Genomic DNA, 15,967 nt, shown 5'->3' with positions numbered 1-15,967 from the left:
AATTTTATTGAAAATCAAGCTTAAAATTTATTTATTCAAAATTTTAATAGCTCTGGCCTTTGTATCTATGATAAAGTCACTGAGTCAAGTTCTACTTTAAAATATTAAAAGACCTTTTGTGTTTTTGAGCCTTTAAATCCCCCCTTTTTTTCCTTGCCTCTGCTGGAAATATGACAGACTCATATGATATGCACTCATTTTGCGATTAGCCCTCTTCTCTAGACTTGTTTATGGCCTTAAATTTTAATTTTTCCTCTGAAAAGACAATATGATTACCAAGTGACTTTTCAACAGTATATTCTGTAAATTGTAGTCTTCTCTGTCCTGCTTTTTTATGCTGTTCAGATTGGAAAAGTAAATGTTGATGCATCTTTTCATAGAAAAATTTTTACAACTTTATGTAACTAAAGACATTTGAGTTTTTTTTCAGGAAGATATTGAATAAAAGATAATAAGTTTATGCTTGTTTACCAGGCTATTTCTAATGTTGAAAAAGAAATGAAATAGTCCCTAATTACCCTATCTATCAGTTTAATTAGAAATGTGTTAATGTTCTGTAAAGAAAAATGTGTGATTTTATGCTTTAGGTAATCAAAAATGTATGACCTTATGAATATAATACTCATGTAAAACACACATCCGGCATGTTTCTCTGACTGGTGCTAGAACCTCGCTAAATGATTAATTCATGAGTACTTTCTGTTGCGATCTGTGTCACCCACCATTTGCCATTCTCCTTTTCTTGCTGGTGCTTGCTGTTGTAGGTACCAGCAGACAGGTGTTCGGTGGCTGTGGGAATTACATTGCCAGCAGGCAGGAGGCATTCTGGGAGACGAGATGGGATTGGGCAAGACCATCCAGATAATTGCCTTCTTGGCAGGCCTGAGCTACAGCAAGATCAGGACTCGCGGTTCAAATTACAGGCAAGTGCTTCTCTGCAGACTGTCAGTCTGTGGAGCTCAATTAATATTTCATCAGATGTATTGCTGTGGAGGAGGGTCTTGTGAATTATTGATGACATTTCAATTACAATATTCCTTTAATTCTTTTAGTGGGGGACATCAAAGGAAAATTTTTACGAGACAATGGAGCTGTAGGGCAGGAGAAATTAAACATGTAACACTTTTAATGAATTCCAGGCATTGATGCTTCATTTTGCAGATGAGCCCCACTAGATATTTTGGGTCAATACAGTGTCTAAGGTTAGCTTCTACAAATGGATTGTTTACAAACTCAATTATGTTAATATCAATAGTTTACACAATATGGAATTTTAAATTAGACATAATACCTTTAGTTCCATTTATTAAGTTTTACATTAAAATATTTGTTCTGGCAGGAGACCAGGTGAGCATTACAGAAAGTACAAAGTCTATTCATGGGGAAAGTTGGATCTTTGGAGGATTTCTTTTATAACCATTATGTGTGATAGCATTCATAGATGGTACTTTTTTTTTTTTCAAATGACATTACATACTTGTGTGCTCACTATGCTTTCTCCCTACTCTCCCAGTCTCTAAGAATTTTATATAAATTTGGAAGTCAAAGTCTAAATAATAGAAATAGAAAATGATAGAAAACTAGTTTTTGGTTGTAATCTTTATTTTCTTTAGGATTCAAATAAACTATTAAAACTTTAATCTTCTGAAAGAATAAACATTTAAACTATGCTTGTTCTTTGTGGTGGGACTGAAATAGTTTATCTTGAAATCCAGTGAACATTTCCATATTTAAGCTGTAAGTTGACTTCTTCTGTAAATCAGTAATGGTAGATGAATTATGTAAATCAATTAATGCTAGATGAATTATGTGGAATATTTAATTTTAAACCCAGATAATCCAACAGCTCCTTGGATTCTAATAGGCTTTACCTAATGAGTAACAGCAAGATATTTACCAGACATTTATGTCTTAGAAACCCCAGGCAGTCACAGGATGTGATTTGACGACCCCTTTAAAAGAATGTTAGCGTGCCTGAAGGCGGCCACAGCAGAAAATGACTGTCTACACTCTGGTTCATCCGCAGAGAAACGTTTACTGGAATGTTGTGTGTGTTGTGGATTAAGCTGCTTCAGTCATGTCCGATTCTTTGCGATCTTGTGGACTGTAGCCCGCCGGCTCCTCTGTCCATGGGATTCTCCACGCAAGAATATTGGAGTGGGTCAAATACAAACTGTAAAGTGTTACGTAGAGAACTTTTTATTTTAATCTTCAGAGTTTTTTGCTTTGTTTTTATTCCTTACTCTTCTCATTAATTTAGCAGATCAACACATCCCATGAGCAGTACTTAAAGTTTTAGGATATTTTAGAAATACTTACACAGTTGTAGGAAGGGGAACATATATTGGGAGATTTTTAAATATTAAATGTTCTGTTGTTACTACAATAAAGTGTTGAAGCAGATTTTTTTCTTCCGATATTGAAATTCTGTTACATTCCATGTGAAAACATTCCATCCCAATGGAAAAGTCAAAGTTGAAAATGGGCATTTAGTGTTTTCTTACCTAGGTATATCATTAATTTACCGTTTATAAAATGCTTTCTCTGTTCTAAACAAGCTGTTTGGTTGGTTTGCCTCTGCATTTCTCGTTTGCCCTGGTTGGGTTTTGATAACTAGAATGCCCCAACCTGCCCCAGATAGTTTCTAAGACTATCTTTCTTTCCTTAAATGATTTCTGGGATTTTCTTATTTCCCATCTCTTTTCTTCCCTTCCTTTCCTGTTACCGTGAAACTTGTGTGGGGTCTCGTACGCCGGGCCTGGGAAACCTAAGATCATCCCTGCCGTGTAGTTTTGATTGAAAACTTAAAACATGTTCTCTTGAGTGGTGACAGTCCAACTAGGCGTGAACTGTGGGCTGATAATGAGCAGCAGCTGTGATCAATTGACTATCAATGTGCATCTCCTTTTTTCCATAATGAAATAGTGTGGCATGTGGGATTGTAGCCCGGATCATCTTTATTAAGGTAGTGTTGGTAGAAGTGGCTTCCCAGAATGCAGTTACACATCAGCCAAACAGCAGGTCTCTGTGAACAGAGGTGCTCAGAGGGCTTGTCCCCTCTCTGTGCAGGGGCCAGGGCAAATTGTACAACATATTTTCTCACAGTTTTACAGAATGTCCTCCTTTGAAATTAGATGAACCTGGAGTCTGCCTTTAGGTTTATGTCCTAAAGAGAAATAGCTGGATGCATAGTGAAACCAAGCTCTGCGTGAGCCTGCATTGCTTCACGGGCTGTGTAAATTCCCTCTGAACTCTTGCAAGCTGTAGATTTTGGGGCTTTTATTTGAATGGTCTTAGTATTGTAATTTTAAGGTCAGTGATCCTGAAACCATGGATGTCCCTGGGATACCAAGAAGGAACTTAATGGTAAAAAGAAGTTTTTGATTTTTGTTTCTTTACTGTGTTTCAAATGTAATGTCTTTTAAAAAGAGGGAAAAGCATGCTTACTGTGGTTAATAAAAGTCTGCACTGGTTGCTTTCCCAGTTCATAGTGTATGCACGATATACTTTCTCTTTGCCATTCATATTATGATGATAGGCCCCTGCACTTTATGATGGAGAAGAAATAAATGGTTAACCTTGCAAACTTCAGTTAATACTCTGAAGTCTTGGATATCATTTAGGAAATTCCTCATTACAAATAAATGGCCTGAAACAGTTAATAAACTTTTAAAGGTAAATATTTTTGCTTTGTAATTCCTGATAAGTTCAAGGCTATGAGGGGCAGATTTCTATCCTGCAGGTTGAAATACTTGACCACGGAGGTATTGACTTGTAAACTTACTAGGTAATCAATGATAATCAAAGATGAAAGAAACTGTAGCCAGTTCAGTAATTGGTACTAATTGCTCGAGTACATTGAGCCCTTCCTTAAGATCATCTCTCTGGTATTGAGGACTGGAGAAGGGTCATGTCACTGGCATTGAGGACTGGAGAGGGTGGGGCAGTTGATGTGACTGCTGATGGATGTGATTGCCCCTCTGAGGTTCCGGAGCTGTCTAGGTCTGCTCCTGGATTCCCACTCTGTGTGAAAACCTCCTTAGCTTCCTAGGAGAATGGCAGAAATTGAAGGGCATGATAATGCCAGATAGATGTTGAGCCAGAATAAACTGTTGGCCTTACATAATATTGTAGCAGCTGACAGCGGCCAGGTCATAAAAGGCGTGTAAATGCCGTGTGACCTGCAAAAGCATGTGTACGTGTTCATGTTTACTTGAAAGTGAGTTTGTTTTTAAATATTTTAGACAGTAAGTGTATATTGATAGCTCTCTAATTGCTCTTGGAGGATATAAGAAATTCCTGCGTTTAATCCTTTTAGGGAGTATTGTCACAGAAGGGGCCAGGGCAGAGCTGTACTCTCCCCAAGGAGTTTGAGGGGACCTGCCCTTGCTGGGAGGCTGAGACACTGCTGGAAATTCTTTAGGAGCTGTCAGCTCCTGGCTTCTTGTGATCTGAGCCCATTCTCTGGAGCAGAGGGGCAGGGGCAGTAACTAGCTGAAGGTTGGGAGGATTTAGAAATGGGTGGAGGAATTTTGTTACATTGGAGTAAACAGGTCAGCCTTATTCAGGTTATGGCTTGTTTTTCTACAGAGTTGCAAAGTGTTTCCAGTTGTGCAGATTATTTTCAATATTTCCAGCACTGTGTGGTTTAGTTTACAAAAAAATTTTAAGTTTGAGAATAATTTATTGAACTGTAGCCAAAGGAAAAAAAAAAAGTCAACCATGATCTCCAACTCAAAAATAATCTCTTTTAATGTTTCAGTATAATTGCACACACACACACACACACACACACACGCGCGGTGATATATATTATGACGGGGTTAATGTGGGGTCCTAACTAGTGTGGATGCACCAAGGAAGGGTCCTTAACCTACTTGGAGAGAAAGGGACAGGAAGGGAGGAAGTTGAGGGCTGAAGGACAGGTTGAGGGTGGTTGGAATAAGAGGGAAAGAAGGGACAAGGTGAAGGCCGAGAGGTCAGAGGGGTGTGCACTTTGTAAGAACTGAAAGAGTGCTGCCAGGGGGAGTGCTGAACTGCGAGGGGCCGGTCAGGATGAGGGCTCTGTGGAGGGGTGATGCTGAAGAGGTGGCCCGAGGTCCAATCCTTGTGGTCTCATACAGCAGGGTGAGGTGTTTGGACTGTCTCAAGAGTAAGGGACAAACATGAAAAGGCTCTTAGGCAAAGGGATGAGGCATTCTGATTGTGCTTTCTTGAAAAGATGGTGCTAGAAAGTGCAATATCCTGGGGAAGAGGCGGTAGTGGCCAGAAGGGGAGTGTTAGCAGTGGAGAGAGAGGGACTCAGAGAGGACGTGTGTGTGGCATGAGCTCTGTGTCGGTTGGATGTGGCGAAGAACAGGGGTGGGCCGAGGTCTGGATTTCCACTGAGGGTGCCTGGAGCATGGGTGCCAGTCCTTTCCGTTGGACTAGGAAACCTGGGGGGAGGGGCAGTTTGGGGGAGGACGACGTGTGGTACTGTGGGGACATCCGAGTGCAGAGCCCCGCCGGCAGCTGGACATCTAGGCAGATGGTACTTTGGAGCTCAGAAAAGAGGCTGGGGCTGGAGACCTAGGTGCACGTTACCCGTGTAAAGAGAGTGAGTGAAACTGTGAGGGTTAGTGAGATAGTAGCTTGGGGAAAGTGTGTGGAGTGGATAGCTTCAGATACTCGGCATCCTTGTGGGCAGAAACAGGCAGGGGACAGAGAATGACAGTTTAGAAGTCGCCGGTGACTCTGCTGCAGACTGAGAGGTAGGCGACGAAGGCTCCAGTGTCCTCCGTCAGCCTCAGCTGCTGGTTGCCTCTGGCGGCTGAGCGTGAGTCTCACATTGAAGAGATTCGCATCGCTCGTTTGGCTTAGGTTTCATGTTCTGCACCGGCTGGCACCCGTCTCGCGGCAGGACTGAAGACGGAGTAGCAGAAGCACTGATGTGGTGGGGGTCTGGGCTCAGACAAGGAAAGGGGCCCTGGTTCCATGTTGACAGGTAGGAAGCAGCGGGAGGAGGGGGGGCACTGATTCAGTCAGGTGCCTGTGGTGTGCTATGGATCGGGATATTCTGACTGCCAGTAAAAGAATCCTGCTTTCAGTTTGGGTTAAATGTTCACATAACGTGCGCTGCATCTAGGAACCTGCCAGGGAGGCAGATCGTAGGCACAGCGTGATCAGAAGCAGCCCGGGTCCTCCTGAGGCCAGTTCTTCTTGCGGTCATAAGGTCTCTTTGCACAGTAACTCAGCTGCCAGTGGCTGCTGGCTCTTGTTCCCATGCTCGCGTGCAGCAGGAGAGACCGAGAGATGACGCTGTCCTGACCTGGAGCAGAAGTGCTTCCTCACCATCAGCCAGCCAGCCCTCCCAGGCCCCTCGGAACTGGCGAGCCTCTCTAGGGGAATCCTGTGTGCTAACAGGCCGCAGATGAACTATGTGTCCGGCTTCTTCCCTCTCCTCCATGACGAGACAGTGGTCAGAGTCCCGCCAAGTACGTGTCTGGGAAGGAAGAGGGGACGCCTGCACAGAGCTGTTCTGTTGGGAAGGAGGAGGGGAGAGGTGACTGCTGGCCCAGCGGCCGTGACCAGCCTTCTGGCTCCCTGTGTGTGAATGAATTGGGATGATTCCGTAAATTATGTGGTTTTTAGAAAGACCTCGAAACATTTTCCAGGTTTTAAATATTCTTCAAAGATGATTTTAATGGTTATACGGTATATTCTATCTTAACAAATCCTAATAGTATTTAGTATATACTATTCTAAGCACTTCATAGTTATTGATCTAAACTTCATATAACTGGCTGCTGTTCCCATTTTAAGATGAGAAACTGAAGTTGAAGAGCTGTGCAGAGCTGGGGTTCAGACCTAGGCAGTGCTCCTAGCTACTTGCCTGTGCAGTAGTAAAGAAACAGGATGGTTTATTTAGCCTGCCTCTTACTTACAGATGCTCAGGTAGCGCCCACTTTTTCTGCAGGCAAAGAATGCTGCCGTGTGAGTCTTGGTACACAGATGTTTGTCTTGGGATTGTTTGGTCAGCACGCGCCTCTTGTTGAGGCTCTTGCTCTGTAGCGCTCAGCTGCTTTCCACAAAAACTATGACACTTGAACTCTGCTGACTGGGGCTTTCTGGGAGCAGTGGTCGCTGGCGCTCACCCACTGGTTTTGTATCACATGGAGAAGCGAACAGCGCGGTGTAGTGCAGAAGCAGGCTGCAGCCATCAGAAGACGGACTTGAGGCGCTGCTCCATCTCCTGGTAGCTGTGGCACCTTGGGCACACCAGTCTTCAGCGGCCTGAACACTGCAGGATTCTTATCCTGCTGGCTTCCCGGGGCTGTGAGACTGAGTGAAATCCTGTGGATGAAAACTCTTGATGAACTATAAAGCTTCAAACTGATGGAATATATTCTTATGTTCACTTAGGTTGATATACCGTTTATGCCTTTGCTAATCTGGAATAGAAGAAGAGAGAAAAGTTTCCTTGTTAGGTAGTTTTTGCTTGATTTGCTTTACTGTGGATGACATTTTCAACAGATTAGTTGGTGGTTCCTCTTAATGCATGCGTCCACTCATTGATGAATGGGGTTGTAGGGATTTCACTAGGTGGGTTTATCCTCAGTAGGATTTTCTTTTTCGAGCTGTAAGGTTTTGTCTCTCTGTGTGTGTGTGTTTTGGCGGTGAATCGTCCGTATACCGTCATTCATGGTTGTCTTTTCCTCTTGGACATTTTGGGTGCAGGTTCGAGGGCTTGGGCCCGACCATAATTGTCTGTCCAACAACGGTGATGCATCAGTGGGTGAAGGAATTTCACACGTGGTGGCCTCCATTCAGAGTGGCGGTTCTGCACGAAACCGGGTCCTTTACCCACAAAAAGGTAACATCATCATACTTCAATTCCTTTTTCCCTGTTTCTGTTTTAAAACCTTCCGTTCTACCTGATTGTTTTTGCTTTGATCTGTTTATTTCTCAGATGTATGTTCTGATGTTTCTTCCATGCACTTGTTGTTCTTGATTCATTTTAGGACTCTTTATTTTCAGAACAGTTGTGAATGTAGGCTTTATCATTCTAACAGCCCATGGTAATGACAAGACATGTTCTTGTCCAGTGAAACACAAGCCTGATACCCTGAGTGGGACCAGAATCAAGGGCCTTATGCAGTAGTTAACTGGCTGGATTTGAGGCATTACTGGCTTTAAACAGTTTTAGGAAAGTAGGTGCAAAGTGTAATTAGTATTTTAATCAGTAAAGGCATTTGTTAACATGCTTTTAAAATGTGTTTTTAATGAGCAAAAGAACAGCCTGCCATTTTGACATTTTCGTTATTTGTATTATTGCCTTTTAGTTAATTAAGTTGCTTTTTGTTCTCTGAATCCTTGATTGCCATTTAAGTATAATCACTGTTCTTTGAAGGTGGCATTTCTTCACTTACTTGTTTTAGCCGCATCATCAAAAAGGAACATTATCGTCTGTTCTTCTATGGGTAGCATAGATAGCTTGTATTATGCTTTTTAAATTCTCATTTCTGTCTATCATCTAGACTGCAAACTCTGCAGAGTGGAGACTATGTCTTCATCATTGTTGTATCCCAAGTGCCCCTATAGCTGAATAGATGATAATTACACATTTCCACTGGGGTTTGCAGGTTACTCTGTAGATGAGCAGTGGCAGTTTGTTATGAGTTCTTTGCTGATTTTCATAGCTCTTGAATGAGGTCTTCGTGCCCCCATGAAGGCAGTGCCAGCTGAGAGGGCTGGTGAATGTTCGCCTTGCTGAGTTAAGTGCATGTGAGCCACTCAGCTCCAATGTCTTTGTAATTCTGCCAAGACCCCCTTTCCTCCAAATTCCTGTTTGTTCATGATCATGAGTAAGCAGAGCTTTTGATAGAAGTGAAACAGGAGTATCTATAATTTGGTAGCTCAAGTTTGTTGAGGTGGAATCTTGCTTTTACTACCTGTTGTTGAAACCAGCTGACTTTGCCCTGAATTTTAAATGATAAATGGAAAACAAGTGAGTTGAAATAATTAATGAAGTGAGGTAAACACTGCAGTTTTTAAAAAGTGGTTTTTTTAGCAGCATGATAATAAGTTTCAATCATTTTTCTAGTCAAGCTAAATTGTTGTAACTATCTTGTTATCACCCTTGTAAAATATTTTTGATTCCTTCTTTTGCTTCTTTGTCTTTCGACATTTCTTAGTGTTCTGTACTGCAGAATCCTGTACCGGAATTCTGTAGTTGATGGCGTATCTTTAAAAAGCACATTTTCCACACGTTCCTCTCTATCCTTTTATTTTCTTCTGCGTTTTTTCTGTTACGCCTTTGCCATATCATGGCCCGCTTGTATTTCCTCTGTTAGCCTGAAAAGCAGCCTTCGTGCAAGCGAAACGCACTGACTGATGAATGGACATGGGATTGACATTGATTGGTCAGTGCCTCTGTTGAGGAGGCTTGCTTCCTTCACTTGCTTGGAGGGCAAACAGAACCTTAAAGAACAGATTATTCACCTTTTTACAGTGATCTGCACCTTCTGAGGTGTCTGGTTATGCACAGATATGTGCATACATATAGTTGTTTATAGTTTTTCCAGTACTTAATGCTTTACCAAGGACTTTAATTTGAAAGTTTCTTACTTAAGTTTTGAGGAAAAGTAAGGAGGCTTGTGTTTTTACTCTGACCCTTAACTCTTTGTATAGTTCCTTTTCCGTTATAAAGTGTCTCATATCCCTAAAGATGTAAGCTGTTACGCAAAAGATTGAAAAGGTGTTCTTCTGTATCTTTCAAACCGTACTATCCACTTAGAAACACAGTCTGTTACTAATACTAGTATCAGTTTATTGTTTGTGAAGATAGCATCTTGAATATGCGTTACTTCCTCCACACAGGCCTTGTTTCCAATCCTGGAAACAAATGTCCTTGTGTCTGAACATTTCCGAGATCAGAGCTGTGGCTTCTGGATTGAAGCCCTGAGCAGCATCCTTGTGTCTGAACATCTCCGAGATCAGAGCTGTGGCTTCTGGATTGAAGCCCTGAGCAGCATCTGACCCCTCTGCTTCTTCCTTTCGTATTTGTTTCGTTGTGTACAGACCGTCGTTACCACCGCACACGCTTGCTGGCTCACAGGTGAATGCTAAATTGCGATGGAGTCTACATCGCTCAGTCACACCTGAGACCTCCTGCTAGTGCTGTTCGTCCTCTGAGCCTGAGTTTGATGTCTAACTTCCTCTCCATTGTAGGCTGAAATTTCTCTCTTCCATGGGGAGACATTCTGTGCCCCCCGGCTGTCCTGTCTAAATAAAACAGCAGCACTCTGGTATAGGGACATTCAGTGCTGGGGAAATAGGAAAGGGAAGAGAATTTCTCTTTGGGAAGCTTAACAATGTAATAACGCCAGAATTATTATTCAGTAGATTGTTCTTATTTTTCTAAACATTTGTTGTAACTGGCAGATGTTAAACTTTGAAAAATTTTAAAGTTTTTCATTTAGAGAATAAATATCAAATGATCAAACAATTTCTAATGGAACTTATCTGTCATATTTCTTCCCTCAATTGCCTTTTAGCTTCCCACCTCTCTCACCATGCGATCTGGTATTATCTTTGTTAATATTCTCTTTGGTTGACAGCATAATTTTGAATTATCAAATGAATACTCAGCAACCATGCAAAAAAAAATATGTGGCCAATATTTTCAGTCAAATGATCAAATCAGATAAGAAAATTTTCAGGCTCTGAATCTCCTTTAATGGTCAGTTGAAATCTCATTTACTAGGAACCTAGGGTTTTCCTTTTCTCATTATGTCTTATGATCCTTTTTCTAATGGAGAGAAACTTGATACATAAGTTGATTAACCTTTATTTGTTGAATAACTGTAAATACAATATTGTAGGTGTGTGATGTTACTTGGGTTGCAAAAAATGGATATGATGTTGCTAATTGGCGTTGGAAAACTAACCGAAAAGATAATAAAAGGAGACAGTTTTATAATACTTATACCTCACAGCAGATGGTGGCATCTTTAGCACTGTGTTGTATAGTTTATTTAATTATTAAGTACCCTTTTTTCAATTTGTTGGAAGATGTTTAGTGAGAAATGTCTTGGTTATATTCTGAAACAGTTGTCACTTTAAAGCTCTCACCTTTCCCTGCTTTGTAAGACATGGTAATACTGTGGAATAGTTTTGATATTAATAGTTCAAAGAGATTTATCGTTTTGATCCATTTATGATATTTATGATATTTAGAGCTATAGGATTAGGAAATGCAGCAGTGGCATAAAGATTTAAAGGCATAGATTATATAATTACCAGGCCAGGGCTTGAATCTTGGATCTGCCATTTTATAGCTTTGTGACCTGGGGCAAGTTGCTCAGCTTTGCTGAGCCTTGTTTGAACTCCTGAAAATGGGTATTTTTTTTTTAGTAATTTTTTGAGAATTTGTTGGGTTCATATAGGTGAACAATAGACTTAGTGTGCTTCCCAGCATATAATGTTTACTCAGGTAATTCCTCCTGTTGGAAACAAAGAATATGGTAGGCCTCTTCATCCCAAAACTTGAGAAAAGACATTCTGGTGTTTCTGATTGATTCAGCGTAATTATACTTGAGATAGAAAGTTCACACTCGCTTTATCAAAAACATTCACAGTCCTTCACATGCAGACCCTTCTCGCCCTGTGTCTAGGTACGTTGGCTCCAAAAGGACGCGGTGAAACAGTGCCGAAACTCTTCTGTGGGAAAGGCAGGGTGTGAGCAGAGAGCGGGCCCCCCGGGGGTGGCCGCCTGGCGCCGCTGCCGCCACGTGTTCTTTCCAAGGCCCGTCTTCCGAAACGCTCGCACGGGAAGTCTCGGCGGTTCAAAAAGCGGGGAGTCAGGAGAAAGCATAACTAAAGCGGGAAAGGACCGCGCGGCCCCTCAGGCGCCCTGAATTTTCAGGCCCGCTGCGAGTGGACACAGAGCGCTGCGAGTCCCTGTTAGCGTTGGAGACGCGTGCATGCCTGGTGCGAGACGCTCGCTCGTTCCGTAAGGGACGGTGTAAGATTAGGTTGCCGGGGCCCTTTGTTTCTTCATTGTCAGCACAAACCCTTGTTTATTAGGGATTTGGCTTGAAGGAAACTTTAATTAATCGCAGGTGCGGTCGCCTCTGCCTGGGCAGCGCCGGGCTGTTTGCGGAGAGTGGCCTTCGCGTGCCTTGCTCCTCCCCGCTCCCCCTGCTGCCTGACAGTGTGATTTATGTCTGCTGGTTTCCACCAGCCCACTGTTTGCCCTCTAGGAGGGATTGGCCTCCTGAGCCTCCATAATGACAGCAGCACTTTCACAGACATCTTCTAATGGCAACAGCGCTGCATTCAGTAAGTCAGGCTAATTGCAGATGTACCCTATTAATTGCAAAAACTAGGAGGGGTTACATATTTTACAAGCTTTTAATTTGGAAACCGCCCGAGATGATTTGTCTTAAGTGTTTGGATAGAGACCTCCATAATATTCAACAATTCACCATTATTGAAACTCCGGTCTAGGCAGTTACAGAATTCTGAGATTGAATCAGGTGAAAACAAATAGTCTTAGATGTGTTTTTACCCAGTGGCTGTTAAGTGGAGGTTATATTTTCAATGCAGACGTTCAGCAAATTTCTTACTCTTTTTACAAAAGCATCTTTGATTCTTACTCATCATCACACATCTTTCTGAATATGGTAGAAAATTTGTATTTCTCTTAGCTATAGCTTAAATCACAGAATTTTCCAAATAAATTTCAATTCTTGGACATGCCCATGAAGCTAAGCATCACCCTGGTGGCGTGTAACTGGGAGGCTTGGCGTCCCAGTTTAACTGTGGTACAGGGATGTCCAATTCAGGGTGGTGTTCCTTGGAGTGTAGTGGAATGACGGTGGTGAGTTGGTGAATTCAGCAGCTAGGAGTTCCAGGGTTGTGAACAAGTGGACCCACGTGGGCAGGGTTTGGCTGCGATGCAGTGGACATTTTATAAACGTGAGTGGTAATTTCACTTCGTCTGTATTTCAGGCCCCAAACGGTTGTTGTTCTGCTCTCCCGTTTCTCTCTGTGTGCACAGCTCCATGCCTGGAACTCACGGCACAGGACGCAGCTGTGTGTCCATCTGCTGCTGCCCCTCACTGCCTGCTTCTTGGTTCCTAGCAGCCACTGCTCTCCCAGGAGGAGGGAGATGGGGATAGAGTTGCGATGGCTGCCTGCTCAGAGTTCCAGTGGAAAATTAAGATGCAGAGGAGCTGTTGCAGTCACCTCTGGCTTCTGACTCAGCCAGAGGTGGGATCTCAGCGCTGGTGGGATGAGCGCAAGGTGGAGCAGTGTATCTCTGGACAGCTTGCCTGTCTTCCCTGGACACTCACTGCCATGGTGGGGCCCGAGGCCATGGATAGCATTGTGGTCAGGGAGAGCTGGGTGGAGGCGAGGCAGTGTATTCATCATAAGGTACCCAAAAAAAAGTCAGGAAATGGTTAAGTCAGTGTGGCCTCTGTGCAGTTCCGTGCAGGGACTGAAGCTCATAAACATGGAGAAGGCACAGCGGTGTCATATTGGTGACCCAGCTCTCACTCGCAGAGCCTTTACTAGCACCAGGTGCTATAGCTCTGACCGCTGAAGTTCCGGGTGAGCCCTGAGGTGTGTCTGGTATAAGACAGTTTCTCTCTCTTCTCCTCTTTCAAAATTTTCTTGGTCAGTGTTACACCCTTTATATTCTATTGAATTAAAAAATATTCTAATTCTTGTTTATTAAGATGATAATTTTGGAGATGTTGAGTTTATAAAATTTATATGATTATGATCATATGAATAACTGTATTGGTTTTCCTAATGTTTAGCGATTCTACTCCCATGATGCCTTATTCGCTTAATATAGGGCTGAATTCTTATTAAAGGAATGACTCTCTAGTGAGGGGTGCCTGTGAGTATGTTGCTTCTGTCAGTCTTGAAAATAGCGTTTTGCCGGTCTTCTTGTTCTGTGTTTGGAGCCATTTAAATCACAGAGTTGACACCAACTTCGCTGATAAAACCCTTGGGTCTAGTAGACGTCTGCTGGGAACAGTTTAACGTTGTTTTCAGGTCTTCAGGTACGGGTCTCATCGGTGTGTCTCGCTTTTCTCGGGTCCGTTTGGTGACTTTTCGTGTTTAGTGGGCGTCCTCTGTCAGACTTCAGATGGCATTGAATTCTGCACTGCGTGGCTGCTGTTTTCATGCCCATCGCCTCTGTGTGACTGACGTGTCTCACGCTGCCATGTTAGTCTGTTCTTCAGGCTGACTTTACAGAGGTCTCTCTCTTTTGGGGTCTTTTCAAAGAGCTGTTTACATTTTTTCCTTTTCAGTTCTGCGAAGTTTTGTCCTTAAGCGTCACTGATTTTTTTTTTTTCTTGCTGTCTCACTGTCCCTTTTTCACCTCTTGCTGTGGCTGCTTGGTTTGATTTCAGCCTCAGGGGGGTGTGAGGAATGAGGACCTTGGTGTGGGCTGAGGCTCTGCTAAGAGTTGGCAGGAGGAGCTCACTGATGGTGAGCCTCGGGCCCTTTGTCCCTGACTGTAAACTTCAAGTTGCCTGTGGTCTTCCCCTCTCTCCTGATGTGGATTCTGAGGAGCAGGGGCCACGCCCCCCAGGTTCTGTTTGCATTTCCTTGGCATCTCTTTAACAGTTCCCCGTGTGCTTGGTTCTCAGTGCCAGTCTGGGGTGGGCCAGACTCTCCTAGTGGAAAATGTCACTGCCGTCAGCCCACTGTCACATAGCAACCCCAAAATAAATGTTAGGTCTGAAGTTTAGTTTTTTAAGTTTAGTCGCTCAGTCGTGTCTGACTCTTTGCAGCCCCATGGACTGTAGCCCAGCAGGCTCCTCCGGCCACGGGATTTCTCCGGGCAGGAGCACTGGAGTGGGGTGCCATCGCCTTCTCCAGTTAGGTCTGAAACCACCTGTCTGCTGCCTGTTCCTGTCTTTGCCTGACAGTGGTTTGATAGTCCTGCAGTCTGCTGCTTTTCTGATATTTGTGCCGAAGACACACGATGAAACCACCATTATCAGGGCTCCCCAGTGTTAAAGAATCTGCGTGCCAAGTAGGAGACCCGAGTTCTGTCCCTGGGTTGGGAAGATTTCCTGGAAAAGGAAACGGCAAGCCACTCCAATACTCTTGCTTGGGGAATCCCATGGACAGAGGAGCCCGATGGGCTGCGGTCCATGGGACCAGGAAGAGTTGGACACGACTTAGTGACTGAACGGTGGCAGCAGCTGTCAATCAGAAAATGGGCTTAGATTTTGGCAAGTGTACATTAGCCTGTTCTCTGTCATGGTAAAGAACTGAACAGTATCACCTACGTACAGCCCTCCCTACCCTTGGATAAGGATTTTTTTTTAATATGATCTGTATTTTAGATCCTTTTAGCAGTTTCATTAGTATTTAAAACAATATTTTAATGTTTAATTATTTTACTATTTTAATGTTTAATTATTGTTGTAATAATTTAAGATTGGTAAGTATATTACATGTAATCTTCCCTTAAAAATATTTTCTTTCACAGTTAAGTAAGAGGCAGTGTTGCCTAAAGCTTAGTTAATACTAGCTCTGGAGTCGGCTTCTTTGTTACACTCAACTCCCGCTCCGCCACTTCCCAGCTCTGTGACCTGATAATGTTATTTCTTCTCTCTAAGCCACAGTTCTATCTTCTGTAAGTTGGGGTCAGTAAGGACCTCCGTCCTTTCACAGAGCTGCTGTGAGCTCCCTGTCTGTGCTGAGCCTTGGGTGGGGAGCTCTGCTCTCCACTCCGGTGCAGAGTGTGGCGTCCTCAGCCCCCTTCTCCCACCAGGCAAAGGGGCCGCACTCTTACAGTGGCAGCGCCCCTGCGCCAGCTGGATGTAGCCTACCGTTGCTAGGCCGTCTCCTGCTAGTTTACTTTTTGTCCTTGACTGTCTAAAGTTGGAATTTACTTTTTTTCTGGCAAGCATGACTGCTAATTTGGGATCAGTGCAGAATTCCAGAATCTTTG

At 43.2% G+C, this 15,967-nt stretch overlaps 1 protein-coding gene across 1 annotated transcript in view; it reads left to right on the top strand.

Annotated features, from left to right (window-relative positions):
- Positions 1-15,967, top strand: part of ERCC6 (ERCC excision repair 6, chromatin remodeling factor) — a 71,009-nt gene that overhangs the window by 34,603 nt on the left and 20,439 nt on the right. Inside the window, exons 7-8 of the mRNA XM_004021559.5 lie at positions 765-923; positions 7,717-7,852. Coding sequence (XP_004021608.3) covers positions 765-923; positions 7,717-7,852 — 295 coding nt within the window. The remainder of the gene's footprint in view (positions 1-764; positions 924-7,716; positions 7,853-15,967) is intronic.

Source organism: Ovis aries, chromosome 25, assembly GCF_016772045.2.
Source record: "Ovis aries strain OAR_USU_Benz2616 breed Rambouillet chromosome 25, ARS-UI_Ramb_v3.0, whole genome shotgun sequence".
NCBI lineage: Eukaryota > Metazoa > Chordata > Mammalia > Artiodactyla > Bovidae > Ovis > Ovis aries.
The sequence above is the reverse complement of the archived record's forward strand: the minus strand, read 5'-3'. Positions and strand labels throughout refer to the sequence as shown.